Source organism: Aethalodelphis obliquidens, unplaced genomic scaffold (assembly GCF_003676395.1).
Source record: "Aethalodelphis obliquidens isolate GAN/ISIS:26980383/991018 unplaced genomic scaffold, ASM367639v1 scaffold55, whole genome shotgun sequence".
Taxonomy (NCBI): Eukaryota; Metazoa; Chordata; class Mammalia; order Artiodactyla; family Delphinidae; genus Aethalodelphis; species Aethalodelphis obliquidens.
In genome coordinates this window covers 400,613-423,794 of record NW_020837999.1, presented here as the reverse complement: position 1 = coordinate 423,794, position 23,182 = coordinate 400,613, and the positions used below count along the sequence as shown (strand labels likewise).

At 40.9% G+C, this 23,182-nt stretch overlaps 1 protein-coding gene across 4 annotated transcripts in view; it reads right to left on the bottom strand.

Moving 5' to 3' along the window:
• The window catches only part of STX6 (syntaxin 6), a 45,133-nt gene that overhangs the window by 8,571 nt on the left and 13,380 nt on the right, over positions 1-23,182 (bottom strand). For all 4 annotated transcript variants that reach the window (XR_003428509.1, XM_027086142.1, XM_027086143.1 and 1 more), the window contains exons 2-7: positions 19,493-19,662; positions 18,254-18,348; positions 9,881-9,943; positions 6,585-6,710; positions 5,247-5,353; positions 1,211-1,305 (exon numbers count right to left, since the gene is read on the bottom strand). Coding sequence is in view for 3 of the 4 variants with exons in the window: in XM_027086142.1 (XP_026941943.1) it covers positions 1,211-1,305; positions 5,247-5,353; positions 6,585-6,710; positions 9,881-9,943; positions 18,254-18,348; positions 19,493-19,662 (656 nt within the window). In the remaining variant the exon portion in view is untranslated. The remainder of the gene's footprint in view (positions 1-1,210; positions 1,306-5,246; positions 5,354-6,584; positions 6,711-9,880; positions 9,944-18,253; positions 18,349-19,492; positions 19,663-23,182) is intronic.

Here is a 23,182-nt window from a genome sequence, read left to right as displayed (position 1 = left end):
CTTTTCTAAATTATTCATACCCAGAATGCTGGGGACAAGGACACAGTGCATCTTTGTTCCGCTGCTCTTCTCCAAACAAAACTGGTGCTGAAGTAGCTACTTGACTTTGCGACTAATACATAAACTAGTGAGAGATCTGGTTGAAATTGGTTATATAATACTTCAGTAAAACGCTTTTTTTTTTTTTTAAAGAGGGGTCGGGTGGAAGAGGAGAGAACAGAGGGAAGCAGGAGAGGACTTTGCAAACCTCCCTCTAGGTGTGTGGAAGATGAACTAAGCTGGTGCCTGCCGCAGGCAATGAAGAGCCTGCTAGAAGCATGAAGATTTTGCCCCTGGAGAGAATGAAGGAAACCGGGAAGCTAGGAGCTTCCCTTTGTCTTGAATATAACAGGTCCTTTGCCCCCAGGGCCATCTTCCACCTGTCTTATCCTTTATTTTTTTTCAAACAAACATTTACTATGTACTAATACATGAGAGACACCCTTAAACGCTTGTACACTAATTATTATTTCATTTAATCCTCACAATGACCTTGAAGAATGTCTCAGTTCCTCCCTTCACCCGGAGACTCCCACAAATAAAGGGAAAAAAAGATACTGGATTTTCTTTTGACTTAAAAAGGTACTATTTCTCATATAATAGGGAAGATGGGTTGTAGTAACAAAAAGAATAGTCACTGGAAAACATCTTCCTACACAGTAACTAATTTGAAAAATGTTGCTTCTTTATCTCCAGCCTGGTGCAAATTTGCTGGAATAGTTTACTACAAATTTAAATAAAAACAGTTTAAATGAGATCTGCAAGGCCATCTTATTCTGAAATGGTAGAGGTTTTTCTTTCGGTGAAAAGTCAGTCCAGGAGAAACAGTAACTGGCTCTTAATTACTGTTTTAAAATGAATTCCCTATTTTGGCAAGGAAATAGGAAAAAAAAAGGAAGGATTTTGTAATTGTAAAGAAAGTTACTCCACCAGAAGGAACGTCATCCGACACCATCAGCCTTGCACGGTGCGGACCACAAAGGCACTTCCCAGGTGAAGGCCACGAGCAGGAGACAAAGCCCGTGCGTGCTGGTCTTCTACTCCCTGACCCCAAAGCATGAGAAAAATGTGCCAGAGGAAAGGGATCTGAATGGGCACACCTGTGAGAGACCCCCTAGACTGTGTCTCTAGAATTTAGTAAGAATTCTCGAGCTTAAAAGCGCATACATACCACTGGTCATGTGAGATACTTTTGCAAGTTTCTTCATCACATTGTCCAGCCGAGACTGAGTGCTCTCCAACTCGTGAGAGAAATCATCCAACATACTAGAAAGACAAGCAGACGCAGGAGGCAGCTGGTCAGCACAGTCTCCAGATACACTGGCCATGGATCTGGGCCTCAGTTTTAGCAAACATCCAACAGGCAACGTTGGGGTCAAGCCCCCAGTCTTTTATCCTTAGGACAAGGTATGTTTTTGATTTCAGAACTTTGGAAATTTAAAGAAGTAGTAAGTTACATACACTGTGTATTAGCCAAGACCCCAGCAGGGTCTGGGACAGTCCCCATAATCAAACACACAAGTTACTATTTCTGCAAAGAAAACTATGAGGAGTCATAGCTGCAGTCAGTTCAGGTTAGGTTTTTCTGTAACATGAGTTTGCTGAAAAATTTTTTTTAATTTTGAATTTTTTAGAGCTTTCTAGATTTCAGAATTGCAGACAAGGCCAGTGTGGACCTGACCATACAATAATACAAACTCAGCAGCAGTGCAGTGTAGCAGAAAGAACGCGGTGTGAAGCCAGACAACCAGGCTTTGCCACTTGCTTCCTTGGACAAGGGACCCTGTTTGCTTATCTGTAAAATGGGGCAATCCTATCAGCGCAGCTTCCCTGCCAGGGTTCCTGTCATACACAAAGCACTTTACAGCAGTGTGAGTTAAGAAATACACTTTGATCAAATAAGCACCTCCTTGAAGGCACCCTGTGCTTTAGCATAAAGCTGGCGGCCTCAGGGCTGAGTTCCTGACAGTGTGTGCACCTCATCTACACCCACAGAGGACAAGCTCACACTGGTTGCTGTCCAAGGTGCAGGTGGGAAAGAAGACACCAAAATACTTATACCAACGGTGTTTAATTTCATAAATTACTAAGCATTCCAGGCTTTTCAACTTAAGATTCATATGTGATTATCCTGAGGCTGGAACGTGACACACCAATTAGCACCGGTGGGCGTATTAACCACGCTTTATTCCCCTGGCAGCATCAAGGGCAGCTAGAACTACTGGTCTTGGGCTGTGCCCACATGAGGCACCTGAGAGCCCTGCAGGATCCCGGCAACCAACTCCTCATGAAGTCAATCATTAAAGAAACTCCATGCCGACAACTAAATAAACAAGCCTTTGTCCCTTCACCTGAATTTTCAAATTGAGACATTTGCTGCTCATTTTAGATCCTGGTAGCATCTGGGCCCTGCAGCTGGCAGACCTATCCGGGCAGGGCCAAATGCTGAGCTACTTTTCTTACTGAAGACAAAAATGGGTAAGCCATCCAACCTCCAGCCCAAGTACACCCACTAACCACCCACTAACCAAGTTTCTAGCCCGGCTCCAACTAACTCAGCGCTGTCCAAAAGAAATACAATGTGAGTCACATATGCCGCTTAATATTTTTTAGTAGCCGCATTAAAAGGGGGGGGGGAATTAATTTTAACGACCTATTTCGCCCAATATACCTAAAAATTATCATTCTGACATGTAATTTTACATTTTATTCATACTAAGTCTTCAGAATCTGGTATGCATTTACGCTCAGGGCCCTTCTCAGTTCAGACTGGCCACATTTCAAGTACTTGATGGCTGGTGGCTATTGTACTGGACAGCAGAGGTCTAAGTCCAAGACCCATGTTTTTTCCTTTTAATTTACTTACTATTTTTATTAGAGTTATACACATATACGGTTTGTAGAGCTAAACAGACCTACAAGGCCTCTTATAAAAAAACACAGCTGTCTCGCATCCCCGAGGGCCACTGCTTTCAGCCCCTCGCACTGTTCTCTTGGTGCTTTTTCTCCAGTTTTTGAAGCTACACGCTGGCACCTCAGTATCCCGACCCTGCTGACTCCGCACAATGAAAAGCTAGGGCTTGGCCCTCCTCCCATTCCATACCCCACATCAGCATCCTTCCCACTTCTCTTGCCCCTTCCTTCCTTCCAATATAACTGGGTCACAGTTTGATAAGGTCAACATTCAGGGTTTACACTATCATAAGTGAGGAAACGCTCCTCTCCCAGCTCGGGGGCTTGGGGCATGAATCACACTGCTCCTTGGCTTTCCCCTCTGGCTAGCCGAAGATTGGGCTTTCTCAGGTCTGTTGAGTGAGTAACCATTCATCTATTTTGCAGTATCTAAAATGTAAAGGTCATTGCTTCTTATTCCAAGCTCTATGTCCCCATAGATTTTATGCCGTTAAAAAAAAAATTCCTGGACTTCCCTGGTGGCTCAGTGGTTGAGAGTCTGCACAGGTTTGTGCCCCGGTCTGGGAAGATCCCACATGCCGCGGAGCGGCTGGGCCCGTGAGCCATGGCCACTGAGCCTGCGCGTCCGGAGCCTGTGCTCCGCAACGGGAGAGGCCACAACAGTGAGAGGCCCGTGTGCGCCAAAAAAAAAAAATTCCCTCTGTTCCTGTTCTAGTGGACTTTAGAGAAAAAGCAGAGATAAGAGGTTGTGTTCAGTTCACCATCTGTAACCAGAAGTCTGCCAGGCTCTACCTCTACCCAACCAGGGAAACTGTTCAAGTAATTCGTCCTTTCCCATCCCCACAATACATTTGAGGGTAAGAATGCATTTTAGACAAATTAAACTGCATGCCTAGATTCTTATTCCGCCAGCTTCCGACCTGGTCTCCCTGCTTCCAGTCTTTTCCACCGTGGTTCATCATCTAAACCACAGAACGATGGGCTTCCCCCAAAACATAAACCTGACCACGGCATTACTAACACAACCTTCGCTGGGGCTGTGTTTCCCACTGCCCTTTGAATAAAAAGTCCGAACTCCTTAACATGGCTTCTAGGGCCTTCCCTGATCTGTTCTCTGCCTCCCTGACTTCACTTCTGCAACCTCCCTCTCAATCCCCATGCTCTAGACACACTAAACCTCTCTGTTCTGTGCACTTTTTCACCCTGAAATCGTCACAGGGCTCTTTCTTCCTTCCGGTAGGCCCTCCCCCCTCCCCCGCTTCTCCCACCCAGTCTCACCCCACCTGGCTACCTTCTACTCATCCTTCTGGTCCCAGTTAAACCTCTCTTCTCTTCTCAGGGACTTTAGACTGAGTCAGGTCTGCAGTTCAGGCTATTAGGGCCCTCAAGGCACCACGCATCCCCTACCGCGGTAGCCTAGCTCTCCACTTCTGTCATCACTTAACGACTTGCACCATTTATGCAACATCTGTTCCATCCAGTGACCAGTAAACTCTGATGGCAGGGACACTGTCTATTCTCTGGGCTCCTCTGTGGATACCCAGGGGCCTTCCAGTAGAACAAGATGCCCAATTTGAATTTGTAATGAATGAATCCATAACGTTGAACACAAAATCGAGGTAGGAGAGTTTCTGAAATATCCTAGTGGAACGATTATTTTTTTCAGAAAAGGTATTTGTGAAATGGTAAAGGTATTACATATATATGGTAGCATTTAAGAATGCTGTTTTTGGTGTCATACTTCAGGAGTGCACAAAGAGATTGTTCTTAAGGAAAAACAAGTCCAGTTATATTTTCTTGCGTTTTCTTCTTTTTCTTTTTGTGGGGGAAGAATTTATCATCAGTTGGAATTAAATTGATACTTTTTTCCCCATAAAATTAAAATTAAAGATACAGAGCAGAAAGTCCAGTTGAATGTAGTGGGAGAGGCATGGGATGTTAAGTTAGCCCGTGTCCTATCCTCTTTGGGACAAAAATCTCCACAGAGCTTACACAGCTGTATCAGTTTCACATTCCCATTCACAACAATACTTCAAATACCTGTTTGGAGGAATTTGTTCCTGTTTTTGCAGGTGTTTAAAAATGTTAATAACTTTGCCTAAACCCTGTTGAAAATTGTATCTGACAGATTCGCTTCTTTTGGAGAGGCCATTCTGTGAAACAGAATAAAGATGCAGCTATAAGCAAAATAGCTTTTGGTTTTACTAGCCATGTAACTGTCAGGCTCTTTACGGGTCCTTAAGACGGCTTTTCCCGCCATTTCTCTGCGGCAAGAGGGGCATCTCGGTACTCACACTGCCTGCTCCTCCAGCTCCCCTCCGATGCGCTGGGACATGTTCTTCAGCACCCCGATGCTGCCAGAGACCAGCTCCAACTGCTCATCCTGCTGTTCCACGATCAGCTGGTGCCAGAGAAATGGGAAATCAGCAATTAAAATCCATCTTACCTGGTTCCAAGCCCAGCACTCTAGCAGCTGCTAGCTTCCTTGCCAACTCGGGACAATTCACATTCAGAAGCAAAGCCCAGAAATCAAAGGACCAGACCGTTGCCTCGGAGAACACGCTGCTCAAAAGGCTGGGTTGTAAAGCTACTGATCTCCCCTGCTGATGCAGCTTGTGAGCAGTCAGCGGGGCTTGAAACCACCCAGAGAGATTTACCCTGGTTGGCTGAAGTCCAACAAGGGACAGACAATGGCCGAAAGCACCTGTGCAGTGACCACAGACACATGGGGACGCTTGGGAAGAGGAAGCCCGCTGCCAGGGTCAAGGTCTCAATCGGCAACAGCCGGCCACAGCTTAACTACAAGAGAACGTCTGGCAGATCTCTAGATGTGGGAAAACTACGCACACAGAGTCCTTTGCTCCCTCCTCAAGGACAACTAGAGGAGGCTCTGTGACAGCAAGCAGACAACTTCAGAGCCATAGTTACTTTTAACTGTGTCGTAGTCGCCTTTTTATTAAAAAAAAAAAAGTGTGCTTGGTTAATAGCAATGTAAGTAGACAAATGGTTAAGCAGACATGCTAATAGAAGAAGAACAAAAGAACACATAACCTACATTGAATATATAAAACACAGTATTTAAGAACCAGTAGTTTTGATGGATAGATAATCCTCAAATCCCCAGATACTTTATTATTAGCTTCCTTTTATTAATACAACTACATATCAAAAGCAACAATACAAGTGTAATCAACCTCACTTTCCTTCTACCCCTTAACCTCCACCAAAGCAATCATTTTTATATATAATGGAACCAAAAATTTCAATGAAAAAACAAGGACTGAATTTTTCTCGAAGTGCCTTTGTTGAAATGAACAAAAAGCCCAGCACAGAAGTGGAGGCTGGGGAAGAGGCTGCTGTGTTTTTAAATCAATGGCCTCCTCTGTCAGTTTCGGGTGTCTGGTCTGCTTGTCCTAAGAAATCTAATCAAGATTGGTTCTCTGGAAACTGTCATGCTCTGAAGGACGTTTTAAACAGCCTTTCTATATGCAATCATCACACAGGTAGACTCAGGCAGCTGCAGGGCGAGCTCTGGTCCATCCTGCCTGTCAAGCCCCCGGGGTGGCAGAGGAGCGGGGAGGGAGGTACCTGGCCTCCCACCTCCCTGTGCTCGGCTGGTGGTTCTCAGGTACCTGCTGCTGTGCCTGTTGCTCCTCGATGAAATGGGAATTGGCCAACTGGAGCTCCCGGTCAAGGCGCCCATATTTATCCATCGTTCCAGTGCTCCAGTTCTGTCCGCCACTGTCTCCTAGCAGGGCCTGCAAGAGTGGGGCAGGGGGCAGCAGGGCAGAAGAAACAAACCATTACTATCTCTGAACAAATACCCCATCACCATGATACAAAGATTTCTCCCAGTGCTCATAAGCTGGCCTCCCTGGGGTCAGCCTTTTATGTAGTGGTGTAGGGTAGTGCCTGTGGGGTACAATTTAAGGAATGCCGGGAAGGGTACTCTCTATTTCCAAGCTCTCCCAACGGGACTCACAAATGGGCTCTGTCCCATTAAAATGCCAATAAGTGTCAACTTGAAATCAACAAACACCCATCTGTGTACTGCTTTGTAGATCTAAAGGCACTTGGTCTCTGTGGGCCAGCTCTTCCTAGCACCCTTGGAAGTTCACCAGCGACCTGTTGTAGGTTCTAGTCTAACTGATTCCAGACAGCTAGAGTCCTTTCTATCTAAGTATGACCCAGGGAAGTTTTGGTTTTTGGGAGTGGGGAGGAAAGCGTTCCCTAAAATGACAAGCAGCTAAGTCACAGCCCCTCACACACAGAAGGCGCAAGAACCATCGATGTGTATTCAGTGTAACCCACAGATAAATCCCAATGCCCTTCAGGTGAACTAAAAGGCTACAGGTTTCCCAGACAGAACTGGGGGTTGCTTCACCCGGCAGCACAGTCACAGCGGGTACGTGACCCTGATGACCCAGGCAAGCGTTGGCCCTGAAGTCAGTTCTCAACCTGGGCCCCCAGATGCCAGGGTCAGGTTTCTCAGTGTGAATTTGAGGAAGTTTGTAGCCAGAAAAGGATAAGTTTGGGAATGTTTTCCTTCCTTGAAGAAGCCAGCCAGCAATGTGAGCTGGCCCTGCCTGGAATGCCCACAAGCCTTTCTGACTTGGCCAAAGGACTGCTCAAACCAGCCCTGCACAAAGAATCGGAAGACGCTGGCGAATAGGATTCTTCTTCCTTGAAGAGCTGTCAGATCTTCTCACCAGGTACTTTTTAGCTCTGGAACTGTTAAAAGCCTACCTGACTACTTGGTTCTGTCTGAAAAGCCCTCCCATAGCCCCTCAATGTTGACATTAGCCTCACCTGACTTTCAGATGCGAATTCAGTCAAATGGCCACACCTGAGGCTAAGTTCAGGGAAGCTCAGGATGCATCTTAGGTTCTGAGGCAGTTATGAGAAGAAAATCAGGAGGCCTGAGAGCTTCCAGCAGCCCAGGGCCTCAGTCAAGAGTCTGGATGGTAACTGTCTCTGGTATAAGGCAGACCCAAGGCTTTTTGGGGGTGGCTCTGCTCCAAACTGGTTGCAGGGCTGTCAAGATTTCAAAGGTCCTGCTCGTTCTGATGCGAAGGCTCTAAGGACTCTATGGAGGATACTGGGGCCTAGTGATAATTTTTTCAAGGTCAGAGAAAGGCTACAGTGCATCATTAGGCTATGGGCAGAGAACTGGAGCTCCCGGGGTCACAGTCAGGGCTATTTTTTCTAGCTTACCTGTGGTCTACTCTTGGGGGGACATATGTCATGCTGCTAAGAGTCATCTGTGCTTTATTGTGAGGCAGTTTAGATTTCCTCAGTCTGACCTCCAGGAGTCTGGTTAGTGGGAAAGAAGATAGAGGGCCCGGAGCACCAAGGACCAGCCTGTGTGTAGGTGCCAGAGCAGGAGGTCCTGGCTAAGCAAGGAGCACCTGGTGCTAGATGAAGAATCGAGGTGGACTGTGCCTGTGTGAGTGCTTAGAGAACCCTGGCCCCGCTTTTCCTTGAAACCCTGTGACTCGGAGACATTTTACTCACCGCCCAAAACAAAATTCCCAGCCATACTTGGAAAGGCTACGTATAAACACACATTTTACTTATTTATGTTAGTTTAAATATACTATCTAGAGAATAAAAATACAAATAGAAGTAATAGAGGATAGGTGTTACTATTCACTGTCGAAACTACTGATACTTCAGGTAACTGTCACTCAACTTCTGTAAGCTGAAGCAGAAACGAAAAGGGGACTCCAAAACTTGGCCAGCCTGCGGCCGTTCACTAGCTTCTCTTAAGAGTTAGTGCCAGATGGGATGGCTAGCTAATGGCTTTCCTAGCTGCACTGAGAAGAGCAAGGAGGGTAAATGGGAAGAAAAAAACAATGACTTGGAAAATGAGATGCAGGGAAAGGAAACAGGATTAAGTTAGGTGGTATTTAGAGAGTCCTCTCCCCTTTTCAAGCTTTTATAATACTTGTTTTCAGAATTAAGTGGGTCAAGAAACACCTACAGGTATAAAGTGAGCATTTACATCATAAACTACTGATTCCTAGTTAGTTAAAAATGCCGAGCTGGGCTTCCCTGGTGGTGCAGTGGTTGAGAGTCCGCCTGCCGATGCATGGGACACGGGTTCGTGCCCCGGTCCGGGAAGATCCCACATGCCACGGAGCGGCTAGGCCCATGAGCCATGGCCGCTGAGCCTGCGCATCTGGAGCCTGTGCTCTGCAACAGGAGAGGCCACAGCAGTAAGAGGCCCGTGTACCGAAAAAAAAAAATGCCGAGCTGATTTCTTGAGTTAACAGTCTCATAAATTCAAGGACTGGGTCTCTTGTAGCTTTTATTTTTGATGTGTCAATATCTGGGCTTTGGTTTCTGAAATTAGGTTTCATAATTTATTTGTAATAACTTATAAAAACTGGACCTCACATCAAAAGAACAAAAGATACTTAAAATGGTGAAAGATTTAACACACATTAAATTAACACACATTTAAGTTTCCTCAAATGCTTTACATAAAATTTCAATCATTAAATGTCTAGTGAGTTCTATGCATAGGCAATGTAATAGCAGCTAGAAATAAAAAGAATAAAAAAAAAGAAAAAAGACCATGACACCATCCCTCGTAACTCACAAAGGAGCTTGAGGTCCAGCAGAGAAAGTAAGCAATTACAGCTCTTAACAGAGCGCCTGGTACACGGAATACGCGCAACAGGTGCAGAATAAATGGCCTGGAGCAAAGGCTCTAAGGTACGCAGAGGGTGCAACCGGAGCCCAGAGGAGGAAACCAGAGGGTGTGAGGGAGGGGAGCGGAGGCGAGGCTGCCTGCCAGCATCACTACGGGCTCAGCGCACAAGGTCTTCTGCCTGAATACATGATACACGAAGTCAGAATTTTTAAATTCCAAATATCTCTGTATTTTCTTTGATTGATACTGTATATTCTGACATTTACCCACCTGTCTATTTTTCCTTTCAGCTAATGCCTGCACAGATGAAGTTGACATCTGATCCTTCATGTCCTAATGAGATAAATAGAACACCAGAAAACAAATGAACATCCTTAAACAAAATCATGGTTAATATTTTGCACACTAGCAAAATATGCATAATTTATTATTAATTTTTAAACAAAAATACAGCATTCTTTGACTTCTATTTTCAGTCTCAAAAATAAAGGAAATAAAGAGAAGGACATGCCCTTAAAAAGAAGTAACCTGGATACTAAATTTAAATATGAGGAAAGAGAAAGTACTTCCTGGGTACCTACCATAGGCCGGAAACACTGTTAAACATGTACACATATGATCACTGACTTTCCACAATGCCCCTGTGAAGCTGGTATTACCTTCATTTTACAATTGAGGACACTAAGATCTAGAAAGACTAAGATACTTTCTCAAGGTCACATAGCCAGTAAATGGCAACCCTGAGGTATACAAACAAAAGCTGTGTTCAAGGGCTAGCATCTTTAAGTATAATACATGTAAAAAAAACCATGCACTTTATGATAAAGTATATTTACCATTACATGCCAGAGAATATTTTCAAATAGTGATAAACAGGTAACGTATTTTATTTGAGTTGCGTTCATGTGAAGTATAGACTATTTCTAACACCAGTATTTTCCAGAGTGGTATCAAAAATAATTTTGTATGCAAAGAAAAATGAATTACTTAATCTAAAAACACTTGGGGATTCCCTGGTGGTGCAGTGGTTAAGAATCCACCTGCCAATACAGGGGACACAGGTTTGAGCCCTGGTCCAGGAAGATCCCACATGCCACGGAGCAACTAAGCCCGAGTGCCACAACTACTGAGCCTGCGCTCTAGAACCCGTGAGCCACAACTACTGAGCCCATGTGCCACAACTACTGAAGCTGTGTGCCGCAACTACTGAAGCTGTGTGCCTAGAGCCCATGCTCCACAACAAGAGAAGCCACAACAATGAGAAGCCCGCACACCACAACGAAGAGTAGTCCCCGCTCACTGCGACTAGAGAAAGCCCGCGTGCAGCAACAAAGACCCAATGCAGCCAAAAATTTTAAAAATAAAACACTTTATTAAATATGAGCCATTTGCATCATATTTAACTACAACCCAATATACTTTAAAATAATTTCAGCTGAGTACATGATTATTATAATACAATTTTTCTTGAAAAAAAAAAGGATGCCAAAATACTTTATAATTTCCTGTTGGCAAGTAGGCTATTTTAGAGGTGCAAATGTTGAAGTATTAGGCTTTAAAAAACTTCTTCCAAGACCCACGACAAGTGAATGGTAGATGAGACAGTGCCACAGCTTTCCGGATTCCTACTATGAGAAGTCTGAATGACAACCACCTTGCTGCAACCTTCAAACTGCCTGATCCCTCGCTCAGCAAATACCGACTGATGCCCAGCGTGTGCCAGAGCACAGCAGTGACGATACAGACAGTGTCCCTGCCTGACGGAGTTCACATCATGGTGGACAAGAGGCAAACAGCAGTCACACACACACTTCAACAGGATGACGTGCATTTGGGGAAGGAAGGGAGTCAACGGGGCTGAAATCCAGTGGGTGAACACCACTTTAGAAAGATGGGGGTGACACTTGATCGAGACCTGAGGGCCGAGAATGAGCCCACCACAGAAAGAGCAAGGGCAGAGAATTCCAGGCAGAGGAAACAGCAAGCACAAAAGCCTGGAGGCAGGAAAGGCTCAATGCTTTAGCTTTTGAGAAGGAAGGCCCGATTGTCTGAAGGAGCCACTGTGTGCTGGGTGTCAGAGGGAGGATGTAAGACACGTCTGGCCAAAACACGCAGGGCCTTCAGGCTGCTTAGATTTTATTCCGAGGCAGTGGTTGGCAAACTTCTTCTGTAAAGGAGTAGATATTAAATATTCAGCCTTTGTCAGATTTTTTTTTTAACCACCCTTTAAAAAAGGTAAAACCATTCTTAGATCTCATAGGCCAGAGACTGCAGGCCCCTGCTCTAAGGCAATGGAAAGCCCCTAAAATATTTTGAGCAGGGCCATGGAGTATTCTGGTTCACGTTTTAAAAGATCACTTTGGTTATTCTGTGGGAAAAATGTTGGCAATTAAGCAAAGCAGAAGTAAAGAGATCATCTTACTGCCACACATTAAAGTACTGCCCACGATGGGAAAGGTGCCTCTAGGAACAAGTGCCCTGATGTTGGAGGCCTTCAACAAGAGGGTATGTGAGCCCTTGGAAATGACACTGGGCAAGTAGGGTGTCGTTCACCCACTGGATTTCTGAGGGTGCTCTACCTGGGGTCCAGCTGACCCATAAATTCTAAATTTTATCTGTTCACAAACCTCAAAAGAAAAAAAAAATTATATATATATATATATATATATATATATATATATATATATATATATAAGAAAGCCACCCACAGAAACTGAGAAAAATTTCTTAGTAAAAAAAGTATTCACCATAAAAATGGAGGTATTGGTACATTTAAAACAAGGGAAACTTAGTGATATAAGCCATGTTTCTTAAATGTTTGAGATCTACCTGAGTCAGTCACCTGAGGTGCTGTTAAAAATGCAGGTCCCTGGACCCCACCCAGCCCTACTAAGTCAGACTCTAAGGAACAGTTTAACAAGTCTCCCAGGTGAGAAGCTGTTCGAGAAGCTTCGATCCCCATAAATTCTAGAAGCCTTCAAAGGAGACCATTATGCTGTTATCTCCTGGACTGCAGGATTCCTTTTCTAATTATCAATTAAATTGGAGTTTAAGATGATATTCTGATATTCAAACAATATGAATAGTACAATCCCATTTATTTAATATATATTAATAACTACACAAAGCAAATATCTGAATTGTTCACTAGTGGGATAATATATGCTTTTTAAAAATGCATTTAATACATTTTACAGTAGCCTTTTAAAAAATAATGAACATTACTTGCATAATAAAAATATCAGCCCACATGTATGGGAAAAGTGACTTTGAAGTTCCAGTTGAACTTTGAACACTGTCTGTAGAATGTGCTTTTGCTGTTAGAAGGTAGGACAGTGAGGGGGGCAGTAATGACTGTAAAAGCACACAAGGGGGCTTCTGGGGGGTGCTGGGAATGCTCTGGAATGCTTCTGGGTCTGCTTCCATGGTTGGGATCAGTTTATAAACTCTTTAAACTGTATATTTGGGGTGCATGCACTTTTCTGTACTATTATAACTTAATAAAAATGTTTAAAAGAAAACTACTGCTCTTGAACAATGGCTGGAAGGTAAACTAGACCAACCCTTTGAAAATAAATTTGGCATTTTGCATTAAGAGCTTTGATATTTTCTAATAGGACTTATTTTAAGGAAATGATAGAAAATATAAACTGAAATAGATATGGAAAGATGTAAACTGCAGTGTTATTTACAACATGAAAGAAAAGTAGAAATAAGCATCATATCCAAACAAGGGAATAGTAACTTACGGTAAACCTATACACAATGTAATATCGTGCACTAGACATTACACTTAGGAAGAGAGTTCGGTGAACAGACAATTCACAGAAAAACACAAATGATCAAACATGAAAAGATGCACTAACCATTAATAATCAAAGAAGTGCAAGTTAAAGGATATTTTTCCCAGTTAGATTGGGAAAGATGAAAAAGATGAACACTACTTAGTGTTGATATAGGTATTAAGGAACACGGAATCTGCACTCTGCTTTTAGAAATATCATTGATAAGGTCTCTTTGCAGGATACTTAGAAAATATTAACCAATGTTTTAAATGTGCATTTTCATTCAACTTTTTAGTACTTAAATATTCAGGGTATGCTCACAAAGATGGTTCCTGAAGTATGATTTGCAATTGCCAAAAATTAACAACCACCTAATATCTACCAATAGGGTCAATGATCAAACAGATCATAATAGAACCAGGTTAGAGAAGAGGTTGAGAGCATAGTCTTTCATGCCAAAGACCTGGGTTCAAGCTTAGTTACGCTTTTTAGTAACTATGCAAAGTTGTGCAAATTACTCAATTTTTCTAAGTGCCTGTTTCTTCTGTATAATATTTTATAGGGTCATTGTGGGGACTGATAAAGTATGCAACCATTAACAAGGATAATCTAAATCTACTCTATCCAATAACTATTAGCCAATTACGGTTACGTATTGAGATCATGAAATGAAGTCAGTGTAACTGAGGAATTAAATTTTTAATTTTATTTAATTTTAATTAATTTGGATTTAAATTCAATTACTGGAAAACTTTCACATGTCTGGAAAATACATGGTGTGCAAATCAACCTTTTCAACTGTATTATAAACTCTAAATGCGATGAAGTATCCCCAATGAAAAGTTCACTTCTGAATTGACATATCCTTAAGCGTAAAATATATGCCAGACTTAGAAGTTTTAGTAAAAAAAAGTTTTAAAAATTTAACAAAAAATCTCTATTACTTTTATATTGATTATATGTTTAAATAATAATCTTCTGGATATACTAAGTTAAAAAATACATTAAATTCACTGTTTCTTTTTACTTTTAAAATATGACTACTAGAAAATTAAAGATAGCTTGCATTTTAGTATTTCTATTGGACAGCACTGGTCTAGATATATCTGTACTGACATAAGACTATGTCCACAATATTTTTTCATAGAAAAAAATTACAGACTAATGTCATTTCTTTTAAAAGTGTACTTCAATGTCTACAAAATGGCTAGAAAAAATACTTAAAATTGTGATTTTTTTTTAGGGAGTGGAATTACAGAATGGAGGGACATTTCACCTTTCTTAATCAAAATTATCTGCATTTTAAAAATAGTATGAATTACTTTTAATTTTAAAAATTAAAATAAAAAATGCTTATGACTGCATAATAGTATGATCACAACTACGTAAAAAACACAACAAAAATAAAAATAAAAAAAAAACACAACAAAGTTTTGTGTTTACGTTTCTTATTTTGAGTTTAGGTTTTTCTATTTTTTCCTCTTGTAAAATTTTTCTAATTTTCTTTGAAATGAGCACGCGTTACTTTAATGAAATACACGGTTTAAAGTTCCAGTTTAAAAATTTTCTGTTTAATAAAATATGTGTGTGGGGGTATATGTTAGCTCTGATGGTCAGTGAACTCAACAGCTGTGTGGTACGCATCCTGTTTGGGGCCATGGCAGATGGTAAAGAGCTATGGCCTTCACTTTCAGGATGGTACTTTTTTTATGTAGTGTAAAAGTTGCCAGATACCATACCACAGATTACCTTCTTATTAGGATATGGAATTTTAAACTATGTCACTAAACAGTTTTGAGCATTTTTTAACCACCTGTCATGCCAAAAACATAATTACTCATCTTTTTTTTAAAAAAAAAAAACAGTTATTTGTTGTTGTTTTGGCCACACTGTGCAGCTTGTGGGTAGTTCCCCGACCAGGGATCGAACCCGGGCCCTTGGCAGTGACAGCGTGGAGTCCTAACCACTGGACCGCCAGGGAATTTCCTCATCTTCTTTCTAATACAAGAAGTTTAGAACAAGCAGTCAAGACAGCAGTTAGCATCGATAAAAAATGGCTCACCTGCCAAAAGAACAACAACGGTCCCGGTTGTTTATGCTCCTGTTCCCATTTTATGCCATCTTCCAAGCTGAGTGAACGGCACACTGTAAATCCCAGTGCTTCCCACTCAGAGGAGTCCCATCCCAGTGTCATTTGTAACCACAGAGTATGACTCACCCTTTTTGATTAACCAAAGCCATTTCTATCTTGACTTATAACTGACTACCAACAATTCTTGGGTTTTAAGAGGTTGGATTTTGGGGAGGCGGTGCTATAGTTCTGACTGCCTTTGAAAGTTTAAACAAAGTTGGAGAATGTTAGTGAGGATCATTTAATTGATAAAACTGAGATCCAGAGAGGCTAAATGACTTGCCACGCTGAAAATGTATTAAGGTCTCAGCTGAGCCTAGAACTCAGGTCTCCTCACCTCTCTCACTGTTCTGCCATTCACTGCAAAACCTTTCACTACTAAATTAACCCCACGTCACTTCTGCAATAGATTTCCATAACACGAACATTTCACAAGCGAAAACTCTGATGTATACGTGACTCCACAAATGTAAAAATGATGACCTCAAAAATACCAAGGTTATATAAACAAAAACAAGAATGTTTTGCTTTCTTTAGTAAAAACTGCCAGCAAAACTTAATAAAAACTGTACGAACTTAAAAGACGTTTTGAAAAACATATACAAAACTTTTTAAACAAAAATGACTTATTAAAACACAGTGGACATTGAGAAGATAAACAAAAGTAACTTATTAAAAAGCAAAAACAGTGGACGTTAATTGAGAACAAACACAAGAGAAAGATTTAGTTCTTCAGGCAGAACAGCAACAACAGATGTATAATGCCCTAAGACGGAGAAAGCACAATTGGCATACACTGTGGATCAAAAGGTATTCCTTTAAGCAACTAAATGAAAACCCACTGATAATAGTAGCAGGAGCTTACATAAACTTGTGATGTACAAATTCCTAATCTGGGCTTGGTCTTGTGTTTCATTTCCCCAAATTGCTAACTCTCTGATCCCATAATATCAGTGTCCTCCAAGTGGAACCCAGAGAGTTCTGGATACAAATACTGTTCAGCTGAATGCAATAATATTGAATCAACACAATGTTTTTAAAAAAAATCAAGTTAGCATCAATTACCACTTCTCTTCTACAAAACCTCAATTAGAATTTATTAAAATCAGATGAGCAAAAACTCAGTTAGGTACTATTAACCCATCACCAGCAAATAGTAACAGCTTTCAAAAAGGAGTCATAAATTAGAAGAATGATTAAAAACTCTAAAACATTCAGTTGGGTCACACAGTTGAGTACAGTTTAGATCTCAACTATAAAAGGACTGCAACATTATGAAGTATGGACTTGATTTGGAATACTTCTTTCAAAGAATGTACTTTAAAAAGCTTTTCAATTATTATAAAATGAACTTTGGATTATACTTCCAATTACACCAACTCACTTAACTTTTACTATGTTGACCTCTGAATTTCAATTTGCAGAATTTACAAGTACTACCTTGCAGAAAAACAAATATAATGGTTAAAGTCAAGAATATACGCTTCACTGCAAGGCACCATTTAAATACCAACATCTACAGAAGCCATTTTCAGAAAAATCTATCACAAAAAATTTAAAAAGCACATACTACATTTATAAAATAAGGAGTTGGGAAATTATTTACCTTACCAAAAAAATACATCACCCAACAACAGGGCTTCCTTATCAGAATAGCCTCTGAACTGGCTAGAGACTAGGAGCGTCTAATCCAAATGTTCATCGTATAGATGGGGCACCTAGGTCCAAAAAGGTTACTGCCCCCATTACAATGTGGGTTTATTTCTAAACAATTTAGGTACATGGATACAGAAAGGCAACTAATGAGTAAAGGAACAAGAATATTTAAAGTGCAGTGATAACCTACCATCTGAAATAATTTCAAAAGGAAATCACATGACATGGAGTCTTTGGCAAGCACACACCAAGGTTCCCGCCTAAGATGACTCTTAAAAAGCCATATGTTAGCACTGGTATGATCCCAAGTCTTTTTATTCAAGGAAGCTGCTTTCTAGTACATATGTTAAAGACAGGTGGTTCTCCTACATCTAGTTATGCTAATCAACTGGCTTAGCCATATAGTTTCAAAATACAAACATATCTTAACGATACAAGATTTCACTTAAATGCTATTTTCTCTTAGGTTTTTTTAATAATAGGTTATTATCTAAATAATTTGAGACTGCAGATTTGTTCCCTTGGACTGATTTTTTACACGCTGATAGATGCTTACTTGCTCTGGATAACTCCCGAAAGGCTGTCAAGCCGTTGTATATGGAAATGTCAGTAAATGGGTTGCAAGAGTTCCAGAAGCAATTCAGATGGTGGAAGAGGCCGCCATCCAAACCCAGTAAGAGTACCCTTCACAATGCAAAGGGATTACCAATCAATCAGGAAAGCAAATGGTTTCTACAATAGCAGTTCTTCTTTTTGTCTAGAAATACAGTATACTAAGAAGTAAAGAGGAAAAAAGATAACTGCTTTGGAGGAATGAGAGGTATGGACAGGAAGATTACAGTAACCTTCCCAAAGCCAGCAGCCTACTCTCTCATTTTTGCTCTGAGAAAAAAGGCTGACCGATACTAAAAACAGATTTCTTTTCAATCAGAGAAATATGTAGAAAACTGGCATTTAATTCATATTAAAAAGGAGTTTCAGAGTTGACCTATTAGTTTAAATTAAAGGGAAGAGTTCAGAGAAGTCTGGCTATTTCTTGCACAAATTACACAGTAAGATCACATCCCTTACCCTGACGACTTGCCGAGTACTTGTGATGAAAGCTTTTCTTATACTCAATTCGGTTGCATCGAGGTTGAATTTCCTAGGATTTGCTTCGACTATGCGTGGGTCAAAAAGTCAAGGTAAAGCAATTTCATCATCGAAAACCTAACAACCAACATCATGTGAAACCACAGAATCTCTCACAGCAATAAAATCTGGCCCAGCGTTTCTGAACACATAGTCAACTTGGCACTAATCATTCTCAAACTTTCTCTGCCCACAGCCAGATGAGGATCCTTGTGCCCTGAGGCAGAGATGACCTGCCTGGGTTCACTGCAAACCCATGGGTGTCTGACCACAGCTGAGCTGGGCTCTTCCAGATGCCTGCCAGCACGTTTTTTGACTCCAGATCACCTTTCCCAGGACAGCTTTTGTCCTGGGAAACAGCAAGGTGTTTTCATTTGCCATTCCAACTCATTCCACTTCTGTCAAGAAGCTAACTCTGCTTCTTAACCTAGAGATCAAGGCTTCTTTTGTGAAGCTTTCCTGCTCTCCTCACCCCCAGCTTGGTTCTGCTGCCCCGTGTCACTCACATGGCTCTCTGTACTTATCTCTTATCATCTGCAAGTATACACTTGTGTCAATATTTGACTAATGTCTGTTTCTCCCGCCCCCAAGTCCCTCTATACTCCCACGGTAAATTCTACAAGGGCTGGTATAGTTTTGCTTATCAATCCAATCTCAGTAACTAACAAAATGTCCAGCACATAGCACACTCAATAACTATTGCTGAATGACGAATATCTATTAAAACTTTTGTCCTCTTATCTCACAATTTCTCTATCTCCCCCAATCTTTTTCTCATCCCTCCTACCTCGAGGGAAGACATATCTCCCTGTAACTGTGCTTTTGATCCCACTCCCTCACATATTTTCTTCCACTAGTTTTAGAGAACACATTTGTCTTTTAATAATTTAAAAGGTGCCCCGGGGTCATTGTGATTAATAGAAATTATGGACTCCACATCCAGTCTGACTCCAGGGTCCAAGCTCAAAATCACTGCACTATGCCACCTTCACGTTGCAGGATTTGACTACTCTACCTTAGATTACTGGTCAACGATTTTAAGTGCGTCATGGTACGAATAAGGGCAACATCAATCAACGATAAAAGGCAATATCTAATCTATGTACTTGAGACATCTAGATGAAACTTGTCCATCTGTCTGCTTGCCTCATGTGGCACAGACACTGCAGAAAAGGATATTGATGGTTTCGTCAAGGTCCTCTAGATCCCATTCTATGCTCCGGAGGTTGTTTCTCAGCTCGTTGGTGGTCCAGTCGATTTCTTCCCTCGTGGCTGTGGATGGGTCCTGGAGGAGCTCTGTCCATCTCTGAAACAATCCCTGTGCAGTGTTGACTGCTTTCTGTACCTCTCTGTATTCAGGTGAAGGGAAAGGAGAGATATGAGACAGCATGTTCCATGAGCAACTTATAAGACTTAGGTGAACCTTTACGATCAGACACCATCCTCAGCAACCACCATTCCCCAAAGTGTTTTTAAGTCGTTACAGAAGGCTCTTCATGGACAAATATCAAAGTTCAAAACTTTAAAATAATAGGCTGAGTATTATATTCTCAGCTCATTTCAAAATAAAACAGCCTCTACTTAAGCAGCTATAATTACCAAGTCTGTTTGTGAAGGACAAAATTTAATTTTTCTAACGGACTGTCCTTAAAAGTAGTCTAAGAAGCTATAATATAAATTAACTAAAGGGCCGTTAACATTCACACATGTTGCCAGTTGGAGTGAAGTAATTTATATTCAGAAGAAAAGGTTCTAAAACAACTTTCCTTTTCCTGGGGAGGTTCGTGTGGAAGAGGGGTAAAAAAGGATAGAAGGAAAGGTTACTCTTACACAGCTAGTCTTTTAGAAGGCAACTATTTTAATCTGAGACATTTTAAAATCCAACATCTCATTAGAAGATTCCTAAACATTATTAGCTTTAAATTTATCTACTTTCCTGGATTAAGCAACTCTGTACAGCAGATTCGTGTGCTTCATGTTTAGGGAGTGAGACTAGGCCATTAAGAGCGACGGCCTATTTTGCTTTTAGATTAGATACAGTCACAAGGTCTTAAAAACTCCTCGCCTGCCCCTGCCATTGGGCCAGTATCCACCATTTAAATATTATAATCTAACACTACCACATATAAAAGCCATAAAGGACTCATTTTATAATCATGGTCTCTTGTGTACAAAGATTATAACCTTCATGCTCCTAAACTAAGAGATCTGTTTTGATCCTTCTATGATTTCTTAACCAGTTCTTCTGGGTGTTCAATCAGTGTGTTCGTTACCTATTGCTTTAAAACAGAAATTGCACGCATCCTATTCCCTCTGACATTTCAAGTACCAGAGGAGACAGCACTAACAACATGAAGAAAGGTGACTTACAAAATCTTGAACTGTGAATACTGATGAGAGCTAAAAAGCTGAATGTTAAATAGAGAATACAGCCATTGGGACTAGCTGAATAAATCACTGAGCTACGCAGCCAACAATGAATCTACCAAGGTTATGTTCATAACCAGTTCACGGGTTAGGCAAGTCCCCTCATTTTTCCTCTCACATCAGTCTTATGCTTTTAGCGCCAAAGAGAAACTCTATTGAGACAAAAAGAAGAAGGACTAAGTAAGTGAGATGTCAATCTGCTATTTTTACTCTATACTGAGGTTTCTGGCTGATTTGGTAAAGAAAGAGGTATACATTTTGCCATAATATGAAGTACTTGGTTTATTTGTAAGTGTTGAATGTCCTCTATGACAACAGAAGACAGAGTTAAAAAGGTATCTAAAATGATATCTCATTCTAAAGAATATGAAAATTATCAGTTCTGTAAAGGAAATCTGAATTCCTTTTCGAGAACTAGAAGCCTCAGGCTAGGGTATACCACGTTCTCCACACCAGTAGACAACTAGGATGCCGGAATTAAACTCTTAAGCAGTGATCCATAAACTTTTTTGGTCTCAGGACTCTTTTGCGCTTTTCAAAATTACTGAAGACTCCAAAGAACTCAGATTAATGTGGACTCTATCTATTGCCACTCACTGTATTAGAAATTCAAACAGATATTTAAAAATATTTACCAATTAAACATAATGATGAAATTATGATATGTTAATGTTTTCGCCAAAAATTTCTAAAACAACAATATTTAGTAAGAAGAGTGGCACTGATTCACATTTTTGCAAATCTCTTTAATATCTGGTTTAACAGTAGACAGGTGGATTCTCACATCTGCTTCTACATTCAGTCTGTTGACACACGTTTTGGTTGAAGTATATGATGGAAATCCAGCCTCATACAGATAGGTAGTTGGAAAAGGGAGGAGTATTTTAACAGTCTTTTCAGATAATTGTGGATATTCTTTCTTGACACAATACAAAAACTCAACAAGTGGCAGTTTCTTAAAGGTTAGCTGCAACGTGGAAGCTGAAACTGTACCAAAGACGCTGTATATTCTCATACATTACAACCCACTGCTCCATCTTGTATTGTGAAGGGATGTTCTACCCACATATGATTTTACAGCATCACGTACTGGTCATTTGTAAAGTATTAGTTTACTGAGCATCAAAGATCTTCCAAATGCTGACTCATTTCATTATACAATATCCAAAATCATATAATAATATCACCACCAATTCCATCAGAAAAACTTAACTACTGGGAATCTGTAAGATGATAGCAGTTGATACGAGCTTTCCAAAATTCTGTTTTTTTAAAAAAGGCTCTAATTTCATCATCCACAAAAATACTGTCAGTTGTTTTCTGAGAAGTGACAGGTTCACCTCATTCATTTTTGAGAAAATCTCAAGATCATTTTGAGATTTGTGAACATATGCAAATCTCAATAACCAGTTTGCGAGTCATTCTTTTAAGAAAAAATAAGATTCTATGGAGGAGAAAACGAGCTATTTCAGCTCACAGCTGGATCACAGAAGTGCTTTCCCTGGAGTCACCATCTTAGCTCACAATACAGCCAAAGTGTTTCATGCACTCTCTCATTTCGTCCCACAGAGTATTAAAATGTGTACTAAGGCTGGGAGAAAACATTTGTGCATTACATGTCTGATTAATGACTTGTATCTACAATATATTTTTTTTAAAAAAACTCTCAAAACTTAAGAAAACTCAATTTAAAAATGGACAAAAGATCTGAACAGTCACTTCACTAGAGACAACATACAAATGACAACTAGCACATGAAAAGATGCCTAATATCATTAGTCATCAGAAAAATGCAAACTAAATCCACAATGAGATACCACTACAAACTTAGAATGGCTTCACACAACTAACCAACCGATTGACAATGCCAAGTGCTGACCAGGTGGTGGAGTAACTGGAACTCTCATTCATTACTGGTGGAAATGCAAAACTGTACTGCTACTTTGGAAAACAGTGTGGCTGTTTCTTAAAATTAAACATACAGGGGCTTCCCTGGTGGCGCAGTGGTTAAGAATCCTCCTGCCAGTGCAGGGCACACAGGTTCAAGCCCTGGTCCGGGAAGATCCCACGTGCCGTGAAGCAACTAAGCCCGTGTGCCACAACTACTGAGCCTGCGCTCTAGAGCCCATGAGCCACAACTACTGAAGCCCGCGCACCTAGAGCCCGTGCTCCGCAGCAAGAGAAGCCACCGCGATAAGAAGCCCACACACAGCAACAAAGAGTAGCCCCTGCTTGCAGCTACTGGAGAAGGCCCGCACGTAGCAACGAAGACCCAACGCAGCCAAAAATAAAATAAATTTATAGAAAACAAAAACAAAAAAAACATACAAAACATACACTTACCATTATGACCCAACAACCCCACTTCAAGGTGATACAAAAACACACAGGTTCATACAACAACCTGCAAATTCTTATAGTAGCTTTAGTCGTAACAGCCAA